General features: G+C 43.2%; 1 protein-coding gene across 6 annotated transcripts in view; it reads left to right on the top strand.

Annotated features, from left to right (window-relative positions):
* Positions 1–2,884: 2,884 nt before the first annotated feature.
* Positions 2,885–23,405, top strand: part of LOC115105519 (thyroid hormone receptor-associated protein 3-like) — a 34,068-nt gene continuing 13,547 nt past the window's right edge. For 2 of the 6 annotated variants that reach the window (XM_029627652.2, XM_029627679.2), the window contains exons 1-2: positions 2,891–3,278; positions 12,860–13,023. In XM_029627652.2, coding sequence (XP_029483512.2) covers positions 12,890–13,023 — 134 coding nt within the window. In that variant the 5' untranslated portion in view covers positions 2,891–3,278; positions 12,860–12,889. Of the gene's footprint in view, positions 3,279–12,859; positions 13,024–23,405 lie in introns of all 6 variants that reach the window. The other 4 variants (XM_029627661.2, XM_029627669.2, XM_029627715.2 and 1 more) reach the window with 3 other exon arrangements.

Below are 23,405 nucleotides of genomic sequence, written 5' to 3' on the forward strand. Positions count from 1 at the left end.
TGGAACCATGACCTCTGCCTCCACTGCCTCTGATCTGGCGAACTCAATAACACAAATACTTTATTTGTAAATGATGTCTGAGTGTTGGAGTGTGCTCCTGGCTATCCGTCAATTAAAAAAACAAGAACACTTGTCAAGGGTGTGTACGGGAGGCGAAGTCGGGTGCAGGAGAGCAGAGTGTAGTGAACAGGCGCACTTTATTTCCGTTCCAAAAATTTCAGCACATAAAAACAATAACGTGCCAAAAACACAGAACATTGCAAAAGTAAAGCGCCTGACAATAATCCACATAACAAACAATTACAAACAAAGACAATTGAGGGGAACAGAGGACTAAATACATGCAATAATTATGGAATGAAAACCGGGTGTGTAATGGAACAAGACAAAACCAATGGAATATGAGAAATGGAGCGGCGATGGCTAGAAAGCTGGAGACGTCGATCGCCGCCCGAACAAGGAGAGGAGCCGACTTCGGTGGAAGTCGTGACAACACTGTGCTGTCTGGTTTGTTTAATATAGCATAAACTTTTGCTTATGATACTTAAGTATATTTGAGCAATTCAATGTAGTTTTTAGACTTATCTTTAAAACCAAATATTGTTTTACTTTTACTCAAGTAGTATTTTACTGGGTGATATTCACTTTTACTTTAGTCATTTTTTAATTATTAATGTATCTTTACTTTTGCTCAGGTATGACAATTGGGTAATTATTCCACCACTGGCTAGTTAATATTTGGGTATTGTCTTCTAGTTGTTTTTACGCGGGGGTTTATTTTCAGGTTACTTGTGGGTCACTTGTAGGCTTACCTCTGGAAAGCTGTAGGTCTACATGGCATGGGACAAATTATCACTATGTACATTCTATCTGGTCTACGTCAAGATAAAAAGTAAAGATTAAAAGGATGTGTCCCCTGGTAATATACGTGAATAGTTGGGCTTGTGGTTCTTGCAATTTGAATGGGCTCAATACTACTCAACAAAACTTTGCCTAAGGGCTTGTTAGTTCGCTGCCTTTCGAGACTGTGATAGCTTGATACATCCTAACATATGTGCCAATATTTGCCATGCAATTACACAGCTCAAGGCAATGTCACTGTAACCCCAGGACCTGAACTGTCAGTGCATCCATTTGGTCCAAGCACTCAGGTCTGTTGATAAATTAATATGTCGATCACGTACGGTAGATATTGAAAGATTTGTTCAACGTTTATGCCACCGTCATCATTTCAGTCTTCATCATCATCCTCCTGTCCAATTTATGCCAGGACAGAAATAACTTGCTGTAGTATAGCGACAAATTATGGAACATGTCTATAAGACCTCTCGCCTGCCTTAGATTCTTTCTTATACTGCGTATGCAGTGTACATGACCAATGACATTTCTGCAGAAGCGCTGTAGTGACTGCAAAAAAATGTAACAACTGTGGTGGACTTTGTTACAGTGTAACACGCAGTTGCGGAAGAAGTAGAAAACATTTTGCTAGTGTAACTATACTGAACAAGAATATAAACGCAACATGTAGCAATTTCAAAGATTTTACAGTTCATGTAAGGAAATCAGTCAATTTAAATCAATTCATTAAGCTCTAATCTATGGATTTCAAATGACAGGGAACACAGATATTGTCACGGTCGTCCTCTTCATCTGAAGAGGAAAGGCGAGAAGGATCGGAGGACCAAAATGCGGCGTGGTATGTGTTCATGATGAGTATTTAATAAAAGAAAGCACTGAATACAAAAACATTAAACGACCGTGAAGCTATAAATGAGACCTGTGCTGACACAAGCAACTAACACAGACAATCACCCACAAACAAACAGTGCAACCCAGGCTACCTAAGTATGATTCTCAATCAGAGACAACTAATGACAACTGCCTCTGATTGAGAACCATACTAGGCCGAAACATACAAATCCCCAAATCATAGAAAAACAAACATAGACTGCCCACCCCAACCATACTAAATAAATAGGTCAGAACGTGACAGATATGCATCTGTTGGTCACATATATCTTTAAAAAAAGGTAGGGGCATGGATCAGAAAACCAGTCAGTATCGGGTGTGACCACCATTTGCCTCATTCAGCACAACACATCTCCTTCGCATAGAGTTGATCAGGCTGTTAATTGTGGTCTGTGGAATGTTGTCCCATTCCTTTTCAATGGATGTGCGAAGTTGATGGATATTGGCGGGAACTGGAACATGCTGTCGTACACGTTGATCCAGAGAATCCCTAACGTGCTCAATGGGTGACATGACTGGTGAGTATGCAGGCCATGGAAGAACGGACATTTGTGTACTGATCCTTATGACATGGGGGCGTGCATTATTATGCTGAAACATGAGGTGATGGCGGTGGATGAATGGCATGACAATGGGCCTCAGGATGGCCCAAATTCTCTAAAACAACGTTGGAGGCGTCTTATGGTAGAGAAATTACCATTAAATTATCTGGCAACAGCTCTGGTGGATATTCCTGCAGTCAGCATACCAATTGCACACTCCCTCAAAACTTGAGACATCTGTGGCATTGTGTCCCCGGCAAGAAGTGCACTTGTGTAATGATCACGCTGTTTAATCAGCTTCTTGATATGCCACACCTGTCAAGTGGATGGATTATTTTGGCAAAGGAGAAATGCTCCCTAACAGGGATGTAAACAAATTTGTGCACAATATTTGAGAGACAATAACCTCTATTTGTTTTGCATATGGAACATTTCTGTAATATTTTATTTCAGCTCATGCAACATGGGACCAACACTTTACATGTTGCATTTACATTTTTGTTCTGTGTACGTTTGACCGGGGGATACCAGGAAGGAAATTTGACCTGTGTGCGTGCACCGAGCACTAGTCACACCCCCTGCTGCGCTGCGAAGGAAGGCTCTACTGTAGCCAGTACTATAGCTTCATATTGTATGTGTTCTCGGATAATTTCTCCACTTTTGAATTCATTCTTCGTGAGCGCACAGTGCAGTGTCGCATTACAACTGCTCTAGCTATTTAATGTGACATGAATACGAAACCGATCTGATGAAAGGCTTGTTGAACGAGCTGATAAACGTCATCCCCGCACATTTTTCGGTCAATACGATGCTTGACACGCAGTAGTCAAAGTTAGCTCATCTGGCCTGTTTATTCGGATTGCAACATATCATCTAAAATTATTTGGTTGATAGTGTGACAGCAACGGATCCTCCGCCTGCTGTCACCCAAGAAGCTATACGACCCGGACCCGCCAGAGGAGCGTGAAAAAAACAGAAACATCGGAGGTAAGCTATAGCCTGTCTGTCCTTGCTCTAGTGTGTCCTTGTATCCCCGCCAGCTACTATATATGATATAATGTATCACATGTGAGGTTATTCTCATGGCACGATACAGTGTAGTTACTATTATATAGACTAACGTCTCGGTAGTAATGTTATGTTCGCATTTCTCTGGGATTTCTTTGACACCATTTCTCAAGCTACAGAAAGTCGACAGCTCGATGTCACTCTAAATTGCATTCCTTGTTGTCGATTGATTGATCAGCAATGCTAGAGCTTCAGTTCAGTCAGCCAGTGAGGTATCCAGCTTATTTTTTTCCCCCCATAAATGCATCAGTTGCATAGTGCAAACCCAATTCATTGTTCACCCCCCCCCCCAATTATAATTTCAAATGATTTATGAGCAACAAAAAAAAATGGGACAGGGTTGATTGTGCCACCCTTGGCAGAAGTAATCACTACATCATATCATATATCCTGTTGCAGTGTGCTCTAGGATCCTGCCTTATTGTTCCCTTAGAGCAAATAATATCTTGTTCAAGTGTACACAGGAGAAAGGCGTAACCACATCCCCACCGGTATCCCGGCACAGGTCCTTATAACAAAGAAGCTGTGCTGTACTGTCGCTTTTCTAAATATTTTTTTTACTAAGAATAACTTTTCTATTTGCTTATTCACAGGGATCATTGTAAAACAATGGGATTTACAGTAATCGGCCTTGTGGTCTTTCACAGTATGTATGCTCTGTTGTTGACTAGCCTACAGTTGATGCTGTTAATTCTGTATGGTGTACATTTGAGGATACCCCTGTAACTGGCACTCCAGTGTCGGGGTGTTGAATCGACAAGGGTGTTGTATCAACACTTGCCTCTTCACAGGATTCACAATTTACGTGTCAGTTCTTTTCAGACAGTCCAAAATGTTCACAGGAGAAGTCGACAATTTGATATGGAGTTTTTGACACGGCCAACTCTGGGGTAATGTCACTTGTGTGTGACTGTCATGACTTTGGCCCCGGTAGAATTGCTAACACTGAAAGTTGACCAAATGCACAGGATATCTACAGCTTTAGCCTACATTTGAATGAAAATATCTGTCAATAGGCAAGACCTAACATATACATAATCTCACCACATTGCTGAAATAAGGAATGATAGCTTGCCATTTGCCATGCTGTTCACAACGGACCAAAATAGAGAGGACCTTTAGCTGTTGAGTTCCATCTTGATAGCAACAAGTTAAGACTCATATCCCCACGATTTGAGGATGCCTCAGTCATTTTCTACTATGTATTTTCAGGACAACAGTTGTGTAAATCAAAAGCTCACATAGCTACACATTAACATTTTCGCCTATTTACAGCAGCCCAAGAAATAAACATACTGATTATAGTGCTGACTGAGGAGTTTTTTTTTAAAGAAGTCTCAAGTAGCAACAAAGAGTGATTATATGTACCACACATGAATCCTACTCCGTTGGTGGGAGTGGATGTGAACTCGCTGTGGCGGTTGTACCCAACAGAGAGACTGTCTCACGTAGACAGACACGGAACTTTTAGTGAGACCACACTGCTATGGGGCGCTGTATTTTCTCACTCTGAGAAAACAAAGCACATTACTTTTCTCAGCCTTTCAGTTACCGGGTGAGTCTTTTTTGGTATGGTTTTAGTGATTGTTGTTGCATTGTCCGATTCAACGTTGGTTTGTCAACTTTGGTCGGTGTTGAGTTTGCTGCAGAAAATCACAATGAAGCGGCCGTGGTTGAATTCATTCTTATTTGAGAGTGCCATTGTTAATAGGCCTAAATCAAGTTACAATGGGCTTATTTGGTAATAAGGCAACTTTAAGAAACATAATAATTATCCTCTGATCTGGACTCTAGCAGCAGAGTCCGCTTGGCAATCCATGAACTGCCTCTATAAAGCCAAGTCTTGAGGGAAAACTCTGACACCCTGACAATGATGCCCACATTTCTGGTCCATTTTGGTTACCAAAGACAACATTAGTGACAGTTGCTGTGGCGAGTGTCATCTCAGTGGTCCATATAGATGCCAAATGTGATTCCAGCTGCTTCTGAGGCATCCGAGTCTTAATGATAGTGTAGTTGATTGAGTGGAGTGTGTCTGTTTATACTCTTGCTGCTGTATCGAGTTGCCCAACCATTGTTCGGGAACAACTTTTGCCCTTAAATGAACAGGTGACCGGGCTTGAGCAACTGTCACTCTTTGCACAAGGGGCCCTGTGGGTGTGTTTGTGTGTCTGTCAGTAGAGGGTACATAATTAGTGTAGATGCTTGTCACAGACTTTTGGAAGTTTAAATCCTAGTGATTAGGCTGGGGAGCACACTCTGTTAGGAAGAGACAGGCAGCTGCCCCTGGTTATCAGTTGGAAGTGGGTCACTGTTCTCTGACTGAAATGGACCCACGATTCATCACACTTTACAGACACTTATTACTTATTAAGTTACAGTTAACTACACCTGGAATGGGCTACACATATCCTTGCCGTTTTACCAGTAGGATAAACCAGTCACACACAATTCAGGGGAGCATCTATTTAAGTTAAATATGATGATACATGATTTAATAGTTACCTAGTGAATGCCCAGTTTGCCCAGTTTTAGCCCCTGCAATTCGCTACACGGTTTTAAAATTAAGTGAAGGAAGTGATTATACTCTAGTTACCTAGTGGATGAATGCAAAAGTTATGGCCCTCATCCTTTTTAGTTTCATTTCACAGGCGTTTGAGAGCTTTCAGAAAGGTTTATTCTCAGCCATATGAAACCAGTCCCGAGAAAAACAGATGTTTTTCTTGTTTGTTTAATGAGTTTTAAACAGATTCTTGGTATTACAGTATATGCAGTTACACAGCTACACAGCTATAGTCTACAGCTAATAAATCAACTGTGACTAGGTGATAAAGGTCTTCTGCAGAGAGTACTTAGCAAAATGTCTAATTTCATAATATGCCATACCATCTGTTGACCAGGGTTTAGTTTCCCTTTTTTCCCCCAAAAATGTGGATACGGGAGCACGCTCTGAAATGCCAGTCATGAAATGTGCCCGGTAGGCAAAAAAGTATATTCCAGTGCATTCAGGAAATTAGCCCCGGAAGCCAAAAATAACAAGCGCAGCCTGCAATGAAGAAAAATGAGGGAAGGAGCACCATAGAGGAGTAGCAGGAGGAGGGATCCATTTCAATACTCACTAAAATAGTAGCAGGGATATACTCTGTGACTAGCATGTGCTGCTAGATGGCGGTGCCCCGTTTATGAAGTCCTCCCAATGTTTAGTCTGCAATTTCCTCCTCATGGCATTCCCCCTCAGATGCTTTTCAAAATGAAAAATAAATGTTTTGATCCCTGCTCGCTTAGACCGAAGATCATATGCCATGGTGAGTGTCCATAGACTGAATAACCTCATCTGCGGGATCATATGAATCACTCTCAGAATATAGCCAGAATCCCCTTATTAAGGAATCGTATTTACCCTCCACAGGGGTAAGGAACATGTTTGGCACTGATTGTGCTATTGAAGAATGGACATTCTCTGGCCACTGATTGGTAGTTGCTTAAGGCCCAATAATCAGATAATCTTCTCAACTCTCATGAGCCAATCCACTTGCTGGTCTGGCACCATATGACGTTATCCTTTCAATTAGTTTATTTCGAAGAGTGTTTTTCACACATTGTTGACATTCAAGGTGAGCCAGAGTGACCTCTTCTTTATTGGCAGCCTAGTTGTTCAGTCTGTGAATCTTATACAGCTCTCCAGTCATGTCTTGTAACTTTGTATAATCAAATCCAAGTTTATTGGTCACGCACACGTATTTGCAGATGTTATCGCAGGTGCAGCACCAACATTGCATGTAATAATACCTAGCAATATGAAACTATACGCACATAATCCAAAAATCAAATCAAATTTATTTGTCACATACACATGCTTAGCAGATGTTAATGCGAGTGTAGCGAAATGCTTGTGCTTCTACTTCTGACAATGCCGTAATAACCAACGAGTAATCTAACCTAACAATTCCACAACTACTACCTTATACACACACAAGTGTAAAGGGATAAAGAATATGTACATAAAGATATATGAATGAGTGATGGTACAGAACGGCATAGGCAAGATGCAGTAGATGGTATCGAGTACAGTATATAGATATGAGATGAGTAATGTAGGGTATGTAAACAAAGTGGCATAGTTTAAAGTGGCTAGTGATACATGTATTACATAAAGATGCAGTAGATGATATAGAGTACAGTATATACATATACTGTACATATGAGATGAGTAATGTAGGGTATGTAAACATTATATTAAGTAGCATTGTTTAAAGTGGCTAGTGATATATTTTACATCAATTCCCATTATTAAAGTGGCTGGAGTTGAGTCAGTGTGTTGGCAGCAGCCACTCAATGTTAGTGGCTGATGGCCTTGAGATAGAAGCTGTTTTTCAGTCTCTCGGTCCCTGCTTTGATGCACCTGTACTGACCTCGCCTTCTGGATGATAGTGGGGTGAACAGGCAGTGGCTCGGGTGGTTGTTGTCCTTGATGATCTGTATGGCCTTCCTGTGACATCGGGTGGTCTAGGTGTTCTGGAGGGCAGGTAGTTTGCCCCCGGTGATGCGTTGTGCAGACCTCACTACCCTCTGGAGAGCCTTACGGTTGTGGGCGGAGCAGTTGCCATACCAGGCGGTGATACAGCCCGACAGGATGCTCTCGATTGTGCATCTGTAGAAGTTTGTGAGTGCTTTTGGTGACAAGCCGAATTTCTTCAGCCTCTGGAGGTTGAAGAGGCGCTGCTGGGCCTTCTTCACGATGCTGTCTGTGTGGGTGGACCAATTCAGTTTGTCTGTGATGTGTACGCCGAGGAACTTAAAACTTACTACCCTCTCCACTACTGTTCCATCGATGTGGATAGGGGGGTGCTCCCTCTGCTGTTTCCTGAAGTCCACAATCATCTCCTTGACGTTGAGTGTGAGGTTATTTTCCTGACACCACACTCCGAGGGCCCTCACCTCCTCCCTGTAGGCCGCCTCATCGTTGTTGGTAATCAAGCCTACCACTGTAGTGTCGTCCGCAAACTTGATGATTGAGTTGGAGGCGTGCATGGCCACACAGTCGTGGGTGAACAGGGAGTACAGGAGAGGGCTCAGAACGCACCCTTGTGGGGCCCCAGTGTTGAGGATCAGCGGGGTGGAGATGTTGTTACCTACCCTCACCACCTGTGGGCAGCTCGTCAGGAAGTCCAGTACCCAGTTGCACAGGGCGGGGTTGAGACCCAGGGTCTCGAGCTTGATAACGAGTTTGGAGTGTACTATGGTGTTAAATGCTGAGCTGTAGTCGATGAACAGCATTCTCACGTAGGTATTCCTCTTGTCCAGATGGGTTAGGGCAGTGTGCAGTGTGGTTGAGATTGCATCGTCTGTGGACCTATTTGGGCGGTAAGCAAATTGGAGTGGGTCTAGGGTGTCAGGTAGGGTGGAGGTGATATGGTCCTTGACTAGTCTCTCAAAGCACTTCATGATGACGGAAGTGAGTGCTACGGGGCGGGAGTCGTTTAGCTCAGTTACCTTAGCTTTCTTGGGAACAGGAACAATGGTGGCCCTCTTGAAGCATGTGGGAACAGCAGACTGGGATAAGGATTGATTGAAAATGTCCGTAAACACACCAGCCAGCTGGTCTGCTTATGCTCCGAGGACGTGGCTGGGGATGCCGTCTGGGCCTGCAGCCTTGCGAGGGTTAACACGTTTAAATGTTTTACTCACGTCGGCTGCAGTGAAGGAGAGTCCGCATGTTTTGGTTGCGGGCCGTGTCACGGGCCGTGTCAGTGGCACTGTATTGTCCTCAAAGCGGGCAAAAAAGTTATTTAGTCTGCCTGGGAGCAAGACATCCTGGTCCATGACGGGGCTGGTTTTCTTTTTGTAATCCGTGATTGACTGTAGACCCTGCCACATACCTCTTGTATCTGAGTTGTTGAATTGCGACTCTACTTTGTCTCTATACTGACGCTTAGCTTGTTTAATTACCTTGCGAAGGGAATAGCTACACTGTTTGTATTCGGTCATGTTTCCGTTCACCTTGCCCTGGTTAAAAGCAGTGGTTCGCGCTTTCAGTTTCACGCGAATGCTGCCATCAATCCATCAAAAGTAAAATAAAAAAATATCCAAAATATCAGAACGAGCAATGTCAGAGTTATTGGATATGCCCATCGAGTACCGGGTCGGATCCCTCTTTGACTCCAGAACAGACTGAATTATTTGGGGAATTGGTTCTACAAGGTGTCGGAAACGTTCATTGCTCAATTGATATCAAGGGACCTAAAGTGTGCCAGTACACCACTGCCACCAGCCTGTACCAGGCAGGATGCGTCCATGGACTCATGCTGCTTACGCCAAATCCTGACTGCCATCAGCATGATACAACAGAAACCGGGATTCCTTGGACCAGGAAATGTTTTTCCACTCCTCAATTGTCCAGTGTTGGTGATTGGGGGCACATTGGAGCCACATCTTCATATTTTTTCCTGGCATAGATTAGGCCCCTTAATACCAGAGGAAAGGTTCCATGCCCCAAATAATTCAGGCTGTTCTGGAGGGAAAGGGGGGTCCAACCCTGTACTAGATGGGTGTACCTAATAAACTGTATATATAATTGTGTATATAGACATGTTCGGCCCGTCAGAAAGTCCAGGTCCCAGTTGAACAGGGAGGGGTTCAGACCCAGGGCCCTGACCTTAGTGATGAGCTGGGAGGAAACCATAGTGTTGAAGGCTGAGCTGTTGTCTACAAACAGCATTCCTTACATAGGTATTTCTCTTGTCCAGGTGGGATAGGGCAGTGTGCAGTGTAATGGCGATTTCGTCAGCCGTGGATCTGTTGGGGCAGTATGCGAATTGTAGTGGGTCTAGATTGTTGGGTGAGGTGGAGGTGATATGGTCCTTAACTAGCCTCTCAATGTACTTTATGATGACAGAAGTCACCGCTACGGGGCGATAGTCATTTAGTTCAGTTACCTTTGCTTTCTTGGGTACAGGAACAATGGCGGACACCCCACTTGCATCAAGACAACTGACTGAGAATTTGAGAGATTGAATATGTCTGCGAACACTCCAGCCAGCTGGTCTGCACATGCTCTCTGAGTACGCGGCTTGGGATGCTACTTGGGCCGGCAGCCTTGTGAGGGTTATCACGCTTAAATTACTTAATCACATTGGCCTCGGAGAGCGAGAGCGCACAGTTCTCATGAGTGGAGGGGGTCTGTGTTGGTGTTTCAAAGTTGTTTTTCTCCAAGCAGGCTTAGGTGTTTAGCTTGTCCGGGAGTGATACGGTATGTTTGTGACATGGCTAGATTTCCCTTTATAATCCGTGATAGTCTGGAGTCCCTTCCACACATGTCTTGTGTCTAAGTCATTGAATTGCAACTACACTTTGTCCCTGTACTGTTGAATATACACTGCAGTTATGATGATCAAATAAAATTATCTTGGGAGGTAATGTGGTCTGCATTTGATGGGGAGGTATTCCAGATCAGGAGAACAAAAGGACTTGAGTTCATGTACAGTATGTTACCACAATCACACCATGAGTTGTTAATCATGAAACAAATATTCTTCCTGTCTGCACGATGGATGGAGAACCCCACTGGCTGAATGGACGGGGACAATATATCCGGAGAGAGCCATGATTCCGTAAAACAGAGTATGTTACAGTCCCTGATGTCTCTCTGGAAGGAGATCCTCGCCCTGAATTTGTTTACTTTATTCAGGGACTGAACGTTAGCGAGTAATATACTAAGAAGCAGTGGATGGTTTTCACGCCGCTTGAGTCTGGCTAGGGCCCCACTTCTTCTTCCACTTCTCTGGACTTCTTCCTCTTCTCTGATGTCGGAATTTCGGTGCAGCCCCCAGGATGAATAGAGCTGCCTCTAAGTTCAAACAAAGGATCCAGGTCAGGGAAGCCAAATTTCTGCTGAAATGTATGATGAGTGACCGCTGATCTAATGTCCAAAAGTATTTTTTTCCAGCTCTAGATAATACTACAACAAACGCTCTGAGCAAATAATAACACAACAACAACAAAAACACTGCAAAGTTGTCTAGGAGTTAGAAACATGGCGACCGTGTCTGTCGGCACCATCTTGTCCTGTCCTGTATAATGATGATATAGTAAAGCCCCTGACCTGTAAATGTTGCCTGTCATTTTCTATTACATTCCATTTAGCGCTGAGGCTGATTTGAAAAGTTATAAACGTGTTATAAACATCAGCCATGTATTTTATTATTCCTTCATTGGTCCATCGTGTCCATAAAGCCGTCACTGTCACTCCTCATACTCCTTCTCTCTTTTTCTTTTCCACCTTTGCACGTAAACTGGTTCTAAAACAATCTACACAGGAACAAAAACAGGGTTGTAATACTATTAAATATTGGCATGATTAATGAGTTTTCATTATGACTTTCTGTGCCGGGTAGATAACATAGAATGCTGTCCTAACAATGAAACTGATGGGTGTTTGGTAAGTAGTGAAACAACCCCTGCTCTTTCCTCATTTACCTTTGCTGAAAGCTGCCATTAGTCTATTTTTGAACAGCTGGCTATAAGGATTTCTCTCTTGAGAAATCAAACATTCCCATCCACCATTCTTAGACTAGCACAATAATTAGGGACAATGTGAAAGGCTGGTGGAATTTAAGAGGATTGTTCCATTTGTTACTGGATATACTGTATAAAGTGTGTATAGAGGCTCGAGCCTAGAATGCATCTATCCCATTATAGGGAAGGTCTATACTTACGCAGACTTAGTGTAAGGTTCCTCATCTTTTCTTGGGACCAATACAAGTCAAAAGTTCAGTCCCATCACTGGAATGAAACTGATTCCTTAATGCAAATGACTGACTACATGAAACTGGTTTGACTGACTACATGAAACCGGTTATGTTACTTGCAGCTGCAGTATCCACACTCTTCTCCAACAGTTTTTTTTGGCAGCAATAGTTAGTTTACGGTAGTAGCTTTTTTGCACTTCTTTTAAAGCTGCTTCAGTGCACATTTTTGCACAGACGCTTTTCTGGGGTATGGCATCTCTTGAATGCTTTATATCTCTTGGAGGTGTTGTTGTCATGGTTTTCTCGAGTCACAGCTCTTTATCTTAATCCCTCTGTTTCTGCAGTGACTGTAGATAATCATTCAGCGGCCTAGCCGTCTGGTTGTAGTTTGCCACCTGACACTTTGGTCACAGTGATTGACAGATTCGCCCACTTGTACTACTTGACAGTCATTTTGCTCTACATCTTCAAATATGTGAAGAATCCTTTATTTTGTTAATTTGTATTACATTGTGGGTATCTCCTATGTCGTAGGCCTCTTTGAAGAATATCAGTTTTTGTACGCAATGGTTTCGGATGACAAAAATGAAATGATAGTCAATTATTGTTATTATTGTTATCCTATGATCAGCAAATGTTCCTTGTTCTACTTATTCAATGTTGCCTATGTGGGCCTATGGAACATGTGGGTGAAATGTTGAAATTGAATAGATGCTCATGATCACTCATGACTCCCCTCTGTTTGTCTGACAGGCTGTCGTCTCAAAGAGGTTGCCTGCGGTGATGTCCAAGGCAACGAAGTCAGCATCCAAGTCTCGGTCCCACTCTGGGTCCTGGTCCAGATCTCGTTCTGTCTCCCGCTCCAGAAGCAGCTCACGGTCCAGATCTAGGAAACATCGCCACAGGTGGCTAACAACGTAACTTACTTACTTACATATTACGGCCCACCTCAAACTAGGACATTGTTATTTTGTCTATAAATTGTCTTTAAACAGCTTGAGGGATGAACCAACATATTCAAATCAAATCAAATGTATTTATATAGCCCTTCTTACATCAGCTGATGCCACAAAGTGCTGTACAGAAACCCAGCCTAAAACCCCAAACAGCAAGCAATGCAGTTGTAGAAGCACGGTGGCTAGGAAAAACTCCCTAGGAAGAAACCTAGAGAGGAACCAGGCTATGAGGGGTGGCCAGTGCTCTTCTGGCTGTGCCGGGTGTAGATTATAACAACATGGCCAAGATGTTCAAATGTTCATAAATGACCAACATGGTCAAATAATAATAATCACAGTAGTTGTCGAGGGTGTAACAGGTCAGCACCCCAGGAGTAAATGTCAGTTGACTTTTTGATCATTGAGAGTATCTCTACCACTCCTGTTGACTCTAGAGAGTTGAAAACAGCAGGTCTGGGACAGGTAGCACGTCCGGTGAACAGGTCCGGGTTCCATAGCCGCAGGCAGAACAGTTGAAACTGGAGCAGTAGCACGACCAGGTGGACTGGGGACAGCAATGAGTCATCATGCCAGGTAGTCCTGAGGCATGGTCCTGGGGCTCAGGTCCTCCGAGAGAGAGAGAAAGAAAGAGAAAGAATTGGAGAGGACATACTTAAATTCACACAGGACACCAGATAAGACAGGAGAAATACCCCAGATATAACAGACTCTCCCTAGCCCCCCGATATGTAAACTACTGCAGCATAAATACTGGAGTCTGAGACAGGAGGGGTCAGGAGACACTGTGGCCCCATTCGATGATACCCCCTGACAGGGCCAAACAGGCAGGATATAACCCCACCCACTTTGCCAAAGCACAGCCCCCACACCACAAGAGGGATACCTTCAAGCACCAACTTACCATCCTGAGACAAGGCCGAGTATAGCCCACAAAGATCTACGCCACGGCACAACCCAAGGGGGGGGGTGTGTGTGTCACGTCAGTGACTCAACCCACTCAAGTGACGCACCCCTCCTAGGGACGGCATGGAAGAGCACCAGTAAGCCAGTGACTCAGCCCCTGTAATAGGCTTAGAGGCAGAGAATCCCGGTGGAGAGAGGGGAACCGGCCAGGCAGAGACAGCAAGGGTGGTTTGTTGCTCCAGTGCCTTTCCGTTCACCCTCACACTCCTGGGCCAGACTACACTCAATCATAGGACCCACTGAAGAGATGAGTCTTCAATAAAGATTTAAAAGTTGAGACCGAGTCTGCGTCTCTCACATGGGTAGGCAGATCATTCCATAAAAATTGAGCTCTATATGAGAAAGCCCTGCCTCCAGCTGTTTGCTTAGAAATTCTAGGGACAATTAGGAGGCCTGCGCCTTGTGACCGTAGCGTACGTGTAGGTATGAACGGCAGGACCAAATCGGAAAGATAGGTAGGAGCGAACCCTTGTAATGCTTTGTAGGTTAGCAGTAAAACCTTGAAATCAGCCCTTGCCTTAACAGGAAGCCAGTGTAGGGAGGCTAGCACTGGAGTAATATGATACATTTTTTGGGGTTCTAGTCAGGATTCTAGCAGCTGTATTTAGCACTAACTGAAGCTTATTTAGTGCTTTTGTAACGGATGTGAAACGCTAGCTTAGTTAGCGGTGGTGCGCGCTAAATAGTGTTTCAATCGGTGACGTAACTTGCTCTGAGACCTTGAAGTAGTAGTTCCCCTTGCTCTGCAAGCGACAAAGGCATGGATACATTTTTCTGCTTCATTTTTGGACAGAAAATTTCAGATCTTTGCAATGTTACATACATGTAGATGGAAAAAAGCTGTCCTTGAAACAGTCTTGATATGTTCATCAAAAGAGAGATCAGGGTCCAGAGTAACGCCGAGGTCCTTCACAGTTTTATTTGAGACGACTGTAAAACCATCAAGATTACTTGTCAGATTCAACAGAAGATCTCTTTGTTTCTTGGGACCTAGAACAAGCATCTCTGCTTTGTCCGAGTTTAAAAGTAGAAAGTTTGCAGCCATCCACTTCCTTATGTCTGAAACGCAGGCTTCCAGCGAGGGCAATTTTGAGGATTTTAGCAAGTCATTTAGCAGACGCTCTTATCCAGAGCGACTTACAAATTGGTGCATTCACCTTATGACATCCAGTGGAACAGTAGTGCATCTAAATCTTTTAAGGGGGGGGGTGAGAGGGATTACTTTATCCTATCCTAGGTATTCCTTAAAGAGGTGGGGTTTCAGGTGTCTCCGGAAGGTGGTGATTGACTCCGCTGTCCTGGCGTCGTGAGGGAGTTTGTTCCACCATTGGGGGGCCAGAGCAGCGAACAGTTTTGACTGGGCTGAGCGGGAACTGTACTTCCTCAGTGGTAGGGAGGCGAGCAGGCCAGAGGTGGATGAACGCAGTGCCCTTGTTTGGGTGTAGGGCCTGATCAGAGCCTGGAGGTACTGAGGTGCCGTTCCCCTCACAGCTCCGTAGGCAAGCACCATGGTCTTGTAGCGGATGCGAGCTTCAACTGGAAGCCAGTGGGAGAGCGGAGGAGCGGGGTGACGTGAGAGAACTTGGGAAGGTTGAACACCAGACGGGCTGCGGCGTTCTGGATGAGTTGTAGGGTTTAATGGCACAGGCAGGGAGCCCAGCCAACAGCGAGTTGCAGTAATCCAGACGGGAGATGACAAGTGCCTGGATTAGGACCTGCGCCGCTTCCTGTGTGAGGCAGGGTCGTACTCTGCGGATGTTGTAGAGCATGAACCTACAGGAACGGGCCACCGCCTTGATGTTAGTTGAGAACGACAGGGTGTTGTCCAGGATCACGCCAAGGTTCTTAGCGCTCTGGGAGGAGGACACAATGGAGTTTTCAACCGTGATGGCGAGATCATGGAACGGGCAGTCCTTCCCCGGGAGGAAGAGCAGCTCCGTCTTGCCGAGGTTCAGCTTGAGGTGGTGATCCGTCATCCACACTGATATGTCTGCCAGACATGCAGAGATGCGATTCGCCACCTGGTCATCAGAAGGGGGAAAGGAGAAGATTAATTGTGTGTCGTCTGCATAGCAATGATAGGAGAGACCATGTGAGGTTATGACAGAGCCAAGTGACTTGGTGTATAGCGAGAATAGGAGAGGGCCTAGAACAGAGCCCTGGGGGACACCAGTGGTGAGAGCACGTGGTGTGGAGACGGATTCTCGCCACGCCACCTGGTAGGAGCGACCTGTCAGGTAGGACGCAATCCAAGCGTGGGCCGCGCCGGAGATGCCCAACTCGGAGAGGGTGGAGAGGAGGATCTGATGGTTCACAGTATCGAAGGCAGCCGATAGGTCTAGAAGGATGAGAGCAGAGGAGAGAGAGTTAGCTTTAGCAGTGCGGAGCGCCTCCGTGATACAGAGAAGAGCAGTCTCAGTTGAATGACTAGTCTTGAAACCTGACTGATTTGGATCAAGAAGGTCATTCTGAGAGAGATAGCGGGAGAGCTGGCCAAGGACGGCACGTTCAAGAGTTTTGGAGAGAAAAGAAAGTCTCTACCCATGTAATGACCTTCATATTCCACCTTATAAGGACTTATACGTATATATATTTTTTGTATAAGGTCATTACATGGGTAGAGAGCCTGAAGAAGATTTTGAAACAGAAACAAGAAACTTTTTCGGAGATAGATTTTTTTTCCGTCTTTCTGTCTATATGGAAAACAACAAGAGTGACAAATCGAAATGAGATAAGAGTTGCTGACCGCGTCTTGACAGATATGCTACACATAGACTGTAAGAAATGCTTTGACCCAGCAAAGGTTGTTGCTATGTCGATTAGTCAAAGTTTTAAAATGCTCCTGATTGGTTGCTGATCTCCAACAGTTATGTGTGGACTATACATGCCATGTTTGGGCCGCAGTGCATGACGTGCTTAATTTGACATCACCAACATGTGAAGTTCATAGGAGCATGTCAAATGAAAGCTCAGTCATAAATGTGTTACAAAGTACCTATAGCCGTATATGATGCTTTATAGAGGGTCATAAATGTCGCATAACTATGTGACATAATCACCAATGTCAAATGTGACATAACCAACTATTAGTTAGGGTTAGACTTCAAGTCAAATTTTAAGAAGATAAATTGTGGAAGTGGGCAAGGATTGGCCATAATTATTACTTTTTTACTGCGTTTGTAACGGTTTTCTTGAGTTGAAGGAGAAGCGGACCAAAACGCAGCGTGGTTTCTATTCATGGTTCTTTAATAAAGACTCTACACATGAACAGACTAACAAAACAAGAAACGTGAAAACTTAAAACAGCCCTATCTGGTGCAAACACAGAGACAAGAACAATCACCCACAAAACTCAACACCAAACAGCCTACCTAAATATGGTTCCCAATCAGAGCCAATGACTAACACCTGCCTCTGATTGAGAACCATATCAGACCAGGCATAGAAATAGACAAACAAGACATCCAACATAGAATGCCCACTCAGATCACACCCTGACCAAACAAAACATAGAAACATACAAAGCAAACAATGGTCAGGGTGTGACAGTGTTAACTAGTGACAATGACAAATACTTTATTCAGTAAGGTCACTCCTTTAGAATTATATGGTCACTCTCACTAAGGGCAACTTTGAATGGTTGATATCCCAGGCTTATATGTGCTGTGTGTGCAGTAGCCTGGAGACGACGTTACACCAAGAAACGCTTACCTTGATGAAAGCCCCCAACCTAAAGAAATTGAAAGTGGCTTTCTTCTGCAACCAAGTTAAATGTTCCTCAGTGCACAAACCCACACAACAATGTAAACGAGCCATGCAGTGCTGGGTCCATCAGGTCTTTGACACATTCACCCACTCCCCCACTGAAAGATTTACATTTACATTTAAGTCATTTAGCAGACGCTCTTATCCAGAGCGACTTACAAATTGGTGCGTTCACCTTAAGACATCCAGTGGAACAGCCACTTTACAATAGTGCATCTAAATCTTTTAAGGGGGGAGGGGGGTGAGAAGGATTACTTTATCCTATCCTAGGTATTCCTGAAAGAGGTGGGGTTTCAGGTGTCTCCGGAAGGTGGTGATTGACTCCGCTGTCCTGGCGTCGTGAGGGAGTTTGTTTCACCATTGGGGGGCCAGAGCAGCGAACAGTTTTGACTGGGCTGCGCGGGAACTGTACTTCCTCAGTAAAAGATCAGCTACAAAATGTTGCCACCATTGTAGCAGGTTGTAATCAAGCCCTGGTCCCCAGCATGGGAACAGAAGAGGAATACCTGTTGTGGTGGTCTCAGGTTGGACTACTCCAAGTCATCTTGGCTTTGACACACACAGACGCATTGCAGGTCCATCAACCCATTTAAATACTTCACACCCTACAGTAACCTGTGGATCATGAGAGAACCTTCATAAACCAGCAGAACGGTAATAACCTATTGACAGTTTATGTAGTGTCCTGTAATACTTAGTTTGAAGTGAGACATCTTTGGTCATTCATAACACATCCATAAAGACTATATCACATGGTTCTTTACTTAATTTAAAGTTAGAAACATTTTGAAATGTATAACATATGCGTAAATATGACGCTGTACTAACTATAAAGTCAGACACCTTTGGTCATTCCTAACACATACAGTACCGGTCAAAAGATTTAGAACACCTTACTCAATCAAGGGTTTTTCTTTATTTGTACTATTTTCTACATTGTAGAATAATAGTGAAGAGATCAAAACTGAAATAACACATATGGAATCATGTACTGACCAAAAAAGTGTTTAACAAATCAAAAATATATTTTATATTCTTCAAATAGCCTTGACGACAGCTGTGCACACGCTTGGCATTCTCTCAACCAGCTTCAAGACTGTTGCAAAAGCATTCCTCATGAAACTGGTTGAGAGATTGCCAAGACTGTGTGAAGCTGTCATCAAGGCAAAGAGTGGCTAAATTGAAGAATCTCAAATATAAAATATATTTTGATTTCTTTAACACTTTTTCTTGCTTACTACATGATGCTATTTCATAGTTTTTATGTCTTCACTATTATTCTACAACATAGAAAATAGTAAAAGATAAAGAAAAACCCTTGAATGAGTAGGTGTGTCCAAACGTTTGAACGTCCAAGTGTTGCTGGCCTTTTCCTCCACCCATTCCATTGGCGGTCACAATGCAAATCACTGTATATGGAAAACATAATCATCACATGTGTGATTACTGCCCTACAGAAAACTCTCTAACCAAACAACAGTGCAGTGAATGAGAGCTGAATTAAAGGGCAACTACACACAAAAAATCAAAGCTCATCCCCTGATTTGGTTTGAGCATTGTTGTGGACACAAATCAAATGTTGTTGTTTTTCTGTTTAAAAGGTGTGAACAACTAAGGGAAAACCTGAATATATTGGGAAAATCCGAAACCTGGAAAGACTAAACTGAGAAAATGCAATTCGGCAAAAAAATCTAACTGATTTTAAAAGGCCACACCAATGTTTTTTTGCTGTGACTGACTGCATTTTGTTAAGAAGTTGGGCCATGCTAGAAATGTTTTAGAAAAATGTAATATATCAAATTTTGCAGATTAAAATGAAAATACGTGAATAGAAATGAATACATTTTTATGTATGGCTGGCCCTGGGAATCGAAACCACTATCCTGGCATTGCAGTGCTCTACCAAGATGCTTGACAGGGTTATAAATTCTGTGTGAAGCCTCAATTTAATATGGTATATAAGGCCTTTATTAAGCTGTGCTTATGCCACCTTTTATAAAGCACAGGTTTATGTCATATTTGACATAGCGGCTTATGTCACATTTCACATTGGTGGTTATGTCACACAGTTATGCCACCTTTATGAACCCTTTATAAAGCATGACATATAGTTATAGATCAGCAGGTAGCCTAGTGGTTAGAGCATTGGGCCAGTAATCGAAAGATTGCTGGTTCGAATCCCCGAGCTGACAAGGTAAAAATCTGTTGTTCTGCGCCTGAACAAGGCAGTTAACCCACTGTTCCCGGGCGAAGACGACGTGGATGTCGATTATGACAGCCCCCCGCACCTCTCTGATTCAGAGGGGTTGGGTTAAATGTGGAAGACACATTTCAATTGAAGGCATTCAGTTGAACAACTGACTAGGTACCCCCCTTTCCCTTAGATGATTTGTTACTCATTTATGAAGGGTTTATGAAGCCTTTATAAGCTGCATGTCATTTAAAGATGGAATAAGCTAAAGCTTTTATTTATTCTTATATAAAATCACAGTAATGTTGAATTAAAGACCCCTGCCAAATAGTGTCACACTTAACAATTTTTTCTGCCTTCTGTAAGTTTAAGAAACATTGTCTTGTGCCTTGAAATTCTGTTACCAAAATCCCACATATCTTTAAGATATTTTCTCATTTCTGACCCTCATGAGGAGAGAAAGTTCACAGAAGTTACAAGTAAAGGTAGACCTACCAATTAGTTATAGTGTTTTACTAATATACATTTTGTGTATGAACTATTAAGTGAATACAAATCGGTAACAACATTTCATAAAGATCTGTAACAGGATTTCTGCTATTTAATAGGCTAAAATGGGAAATCATAGTACTCACAAACCACAAGTGGGTCACCTGCTACTGTCTTCCCTTCCACTGGAATATTTTTATGTTAAGCTGATAACTGTTTCCTTTCTATTTCTGTCATCTGGTGGACAAAGCAAGAGTGTGAAGAGTCGGACAATCCTCCCTCTCTCTCCTTCCCTACCTCCAATTAATGTTAGCTCTCACGGCTCTTACTGACACCTACCCATGAGCCCCCTCTCTTTCCATTTACTGTAACCAGCAGCATCCTCATCCACTGAGCACAGACCGATACCGGACGTCCATGGACGTTGAAAGTTAGTTGACATTTGGTCAGTCCGCCCTATCCTTGATTTCAATGTCTACAAATGTCAGGACCGGCCTACATTTGGCCCAGACCGGACCAAATCTGAACCAATCATAGATATCTATGTTTCTAAAATGTGGAAAGCACAGTACAGTAGAGCACAGTGGAGTACAGTAAAGTAAAGTAAAGTAAAGAAAAGCAGTGTATAGTTCTGTACTCTAGATTAGAGTGGAGTAGCGTTCAGTACAGTACACAGTAGACCATACTAGAGTTGAGAACACTAATGTATTGTACTGAACTGTACAGTTCTGAATACTGTACGGAACTGAATTCTACTGTATTGTGCTGAATTCTATTCTACTTTAATATACTCTACTGTACTGAACTCTATTGTACTTCACTGAATCCTACTCTATTGTGCTGTGCTCTTCTGTACTGTACTCTACTATACTCTACTATGCTCTACTCTGCTGTACTTTGATGTCCAAACTAGAGGTCGGACGATTAATTGGATATGCTAGTATATTAGTTGCATATAATCGATGTGGTGCGCATTCGTAAAGAAGGACTGTCGTTGTTCCAACGTGTACCTAACCATAAACATCAATGCCTTTCTTAAAATCAATACACAGAGTATATATTTTTAAACCTGCATATTTAGCTAAAAGCAATCCAGGTTAGCAGGCAATATTAACCAGGTGAAATTGTGTCAATTCTCTTGCGTTCATTGCACGCAGAGTTAGGGTATATGCAGCAGTTTGGGCCGCCTGGCTCGTTTCAAACAAATTTTCCAGAATTTTACGTAATTATGACATAACATTGAAGGTTGTACAATGTAACAGCAATATTTAGACTTAGGGATGCCACCCGTTAGATAAAATACGGAACGTTCCGTATTTCACTGAAAGAATAAACATTTTGTTTTCGAAATGATAGTTTCCGGATTCAACCATATTAATGACCAAAGGCTCGTATTTCTGTGTGTTATTATGTTATAATTACGTCTATGAAATGCACAAGCATTTCGCTACACTCGCATTAACATCTGCTAACCATGTGTATGTGACAAATACGATTTGATTTGATATTTGATAGAGCAGTCTGACTGCGTGATGGTAGGCAGCAGCAGGCTCATACGCATTCATTCAAACAGCACTTTCGTGCATTTTGCCAGCAGCTCTTCGCAATGCTTCAAGCATTGAGCTGTTTATGACTTCAAGCCTATCAACTCCGGAGATTAGGCTGGTGTAACCGATGTGAAATGGCTAGCTAGTTAGCAGGGTGCGCGCTAATAGCGTTTCAAACGTCACTCGCTCTGAGACTTGGAGTAGTTGTTCCCCTTGCTCTGCAAGGGCTGTGGCTTTTGTGGAGCGATGGGTAACGATGCTTCGAGGGTGGCTGTTGTCGATGTGTTCCTGGTTCAAGCCCAGGTAGGGGCGAGGAGAGGGATGGAAGCTATACTGTTACACTGGCAATACTAAAGTGCCTATAAGAATATCCAATAGTCAAAGGTATATGAAATACAAATGGTATAGAGAGAAATAGTCCTATAATTCCTATAATAACTACAATGTGAAACTTCTTATCTGGGAATATTGAAGACTCATGTTAAAAGGAACCACCAGCTTTCATATGTTCCTTGCTCAGAACATGAGAACTTAAACGTTAGCTTTTTGCAGATGTCCATGGTGTAATATATGAGTGTGCTTGGAAGGGGTTGCAGTGGTGCTGAAGAATACACCTTCTGATTTTCTGTCTCAAAACCCATGCACTTCCTGTGTTTTATGGTGAGTTGGTGCTCATATTAACTGCAGAGCGACGACAGCTTTCTATTATGGGCCTTACCCAGGGTCTGGTGCACTTTATACAAAATAATTTGATGTGTGTGTGGGAAGGAGCTCTGGTGCTGTGATGGCACACTTGCTTCAGTGAGACTTGGCTACTTGGCTATTGTGATGAGCTCTACCACTACTACACAGGCATTTGACTTGCACCAGAAACATTTCAGAATGATTTGCATCACCCACACCTCTCTGATTCAGAGGGGTTGGGTTAAATGAGGAAGTGACATTTCAGTTGAATGCATTCAGTACAACTAACTAGGTATTCCCTTTCCCTTACTACGATATTGGCATTCCTTAGTAGGCTACATGTTCAACATCTACCTAGTGTTTTTACTATGTTGCTTTGTAGTCCTAAATGGAAATTCTTTGGCAGGGTTGTGGGTTATCTGTCAGTCGGCTGCAATGTTGTGAATTTGCAAGGGAAACTGGTTTGAGTGTGACTCCACCGGCCACTCTTGCTGCTGGCAGAATTATTTTGTGTCTATTAAAATGGAGTGCATGGCAGCTCTTTTCCGGGGAGTGACACTGCACGGCATGGCACTATTAAGCCATGGTCTTGAGTTCTGTGAGTTCAGAAAAGAGACGGCTTGAACCTGAAAGTGCATGCTGAACCCGGATTGGCCTATCACTGTTTACGGTGTGTGAAATGTAACCCTCTCGCAATACAAGAC

This window comes from Oncorhynchus nerka, linkage group LG3 (assembly GCF_034236695.1).
Source record: "Oncorhynchus nerka isolate Pitt River linkage group LG3, Oner_Uvic_2.0, whole genome shotgun sequence".
Classification (NCBI taxonomy): domain Eukaryota; kingdom Metazoa; phylum Chordata; class Actinopteri; order Salmoniformes; family Salmonidae; genus Oncorhynchus; species Oncorhynchus nerka.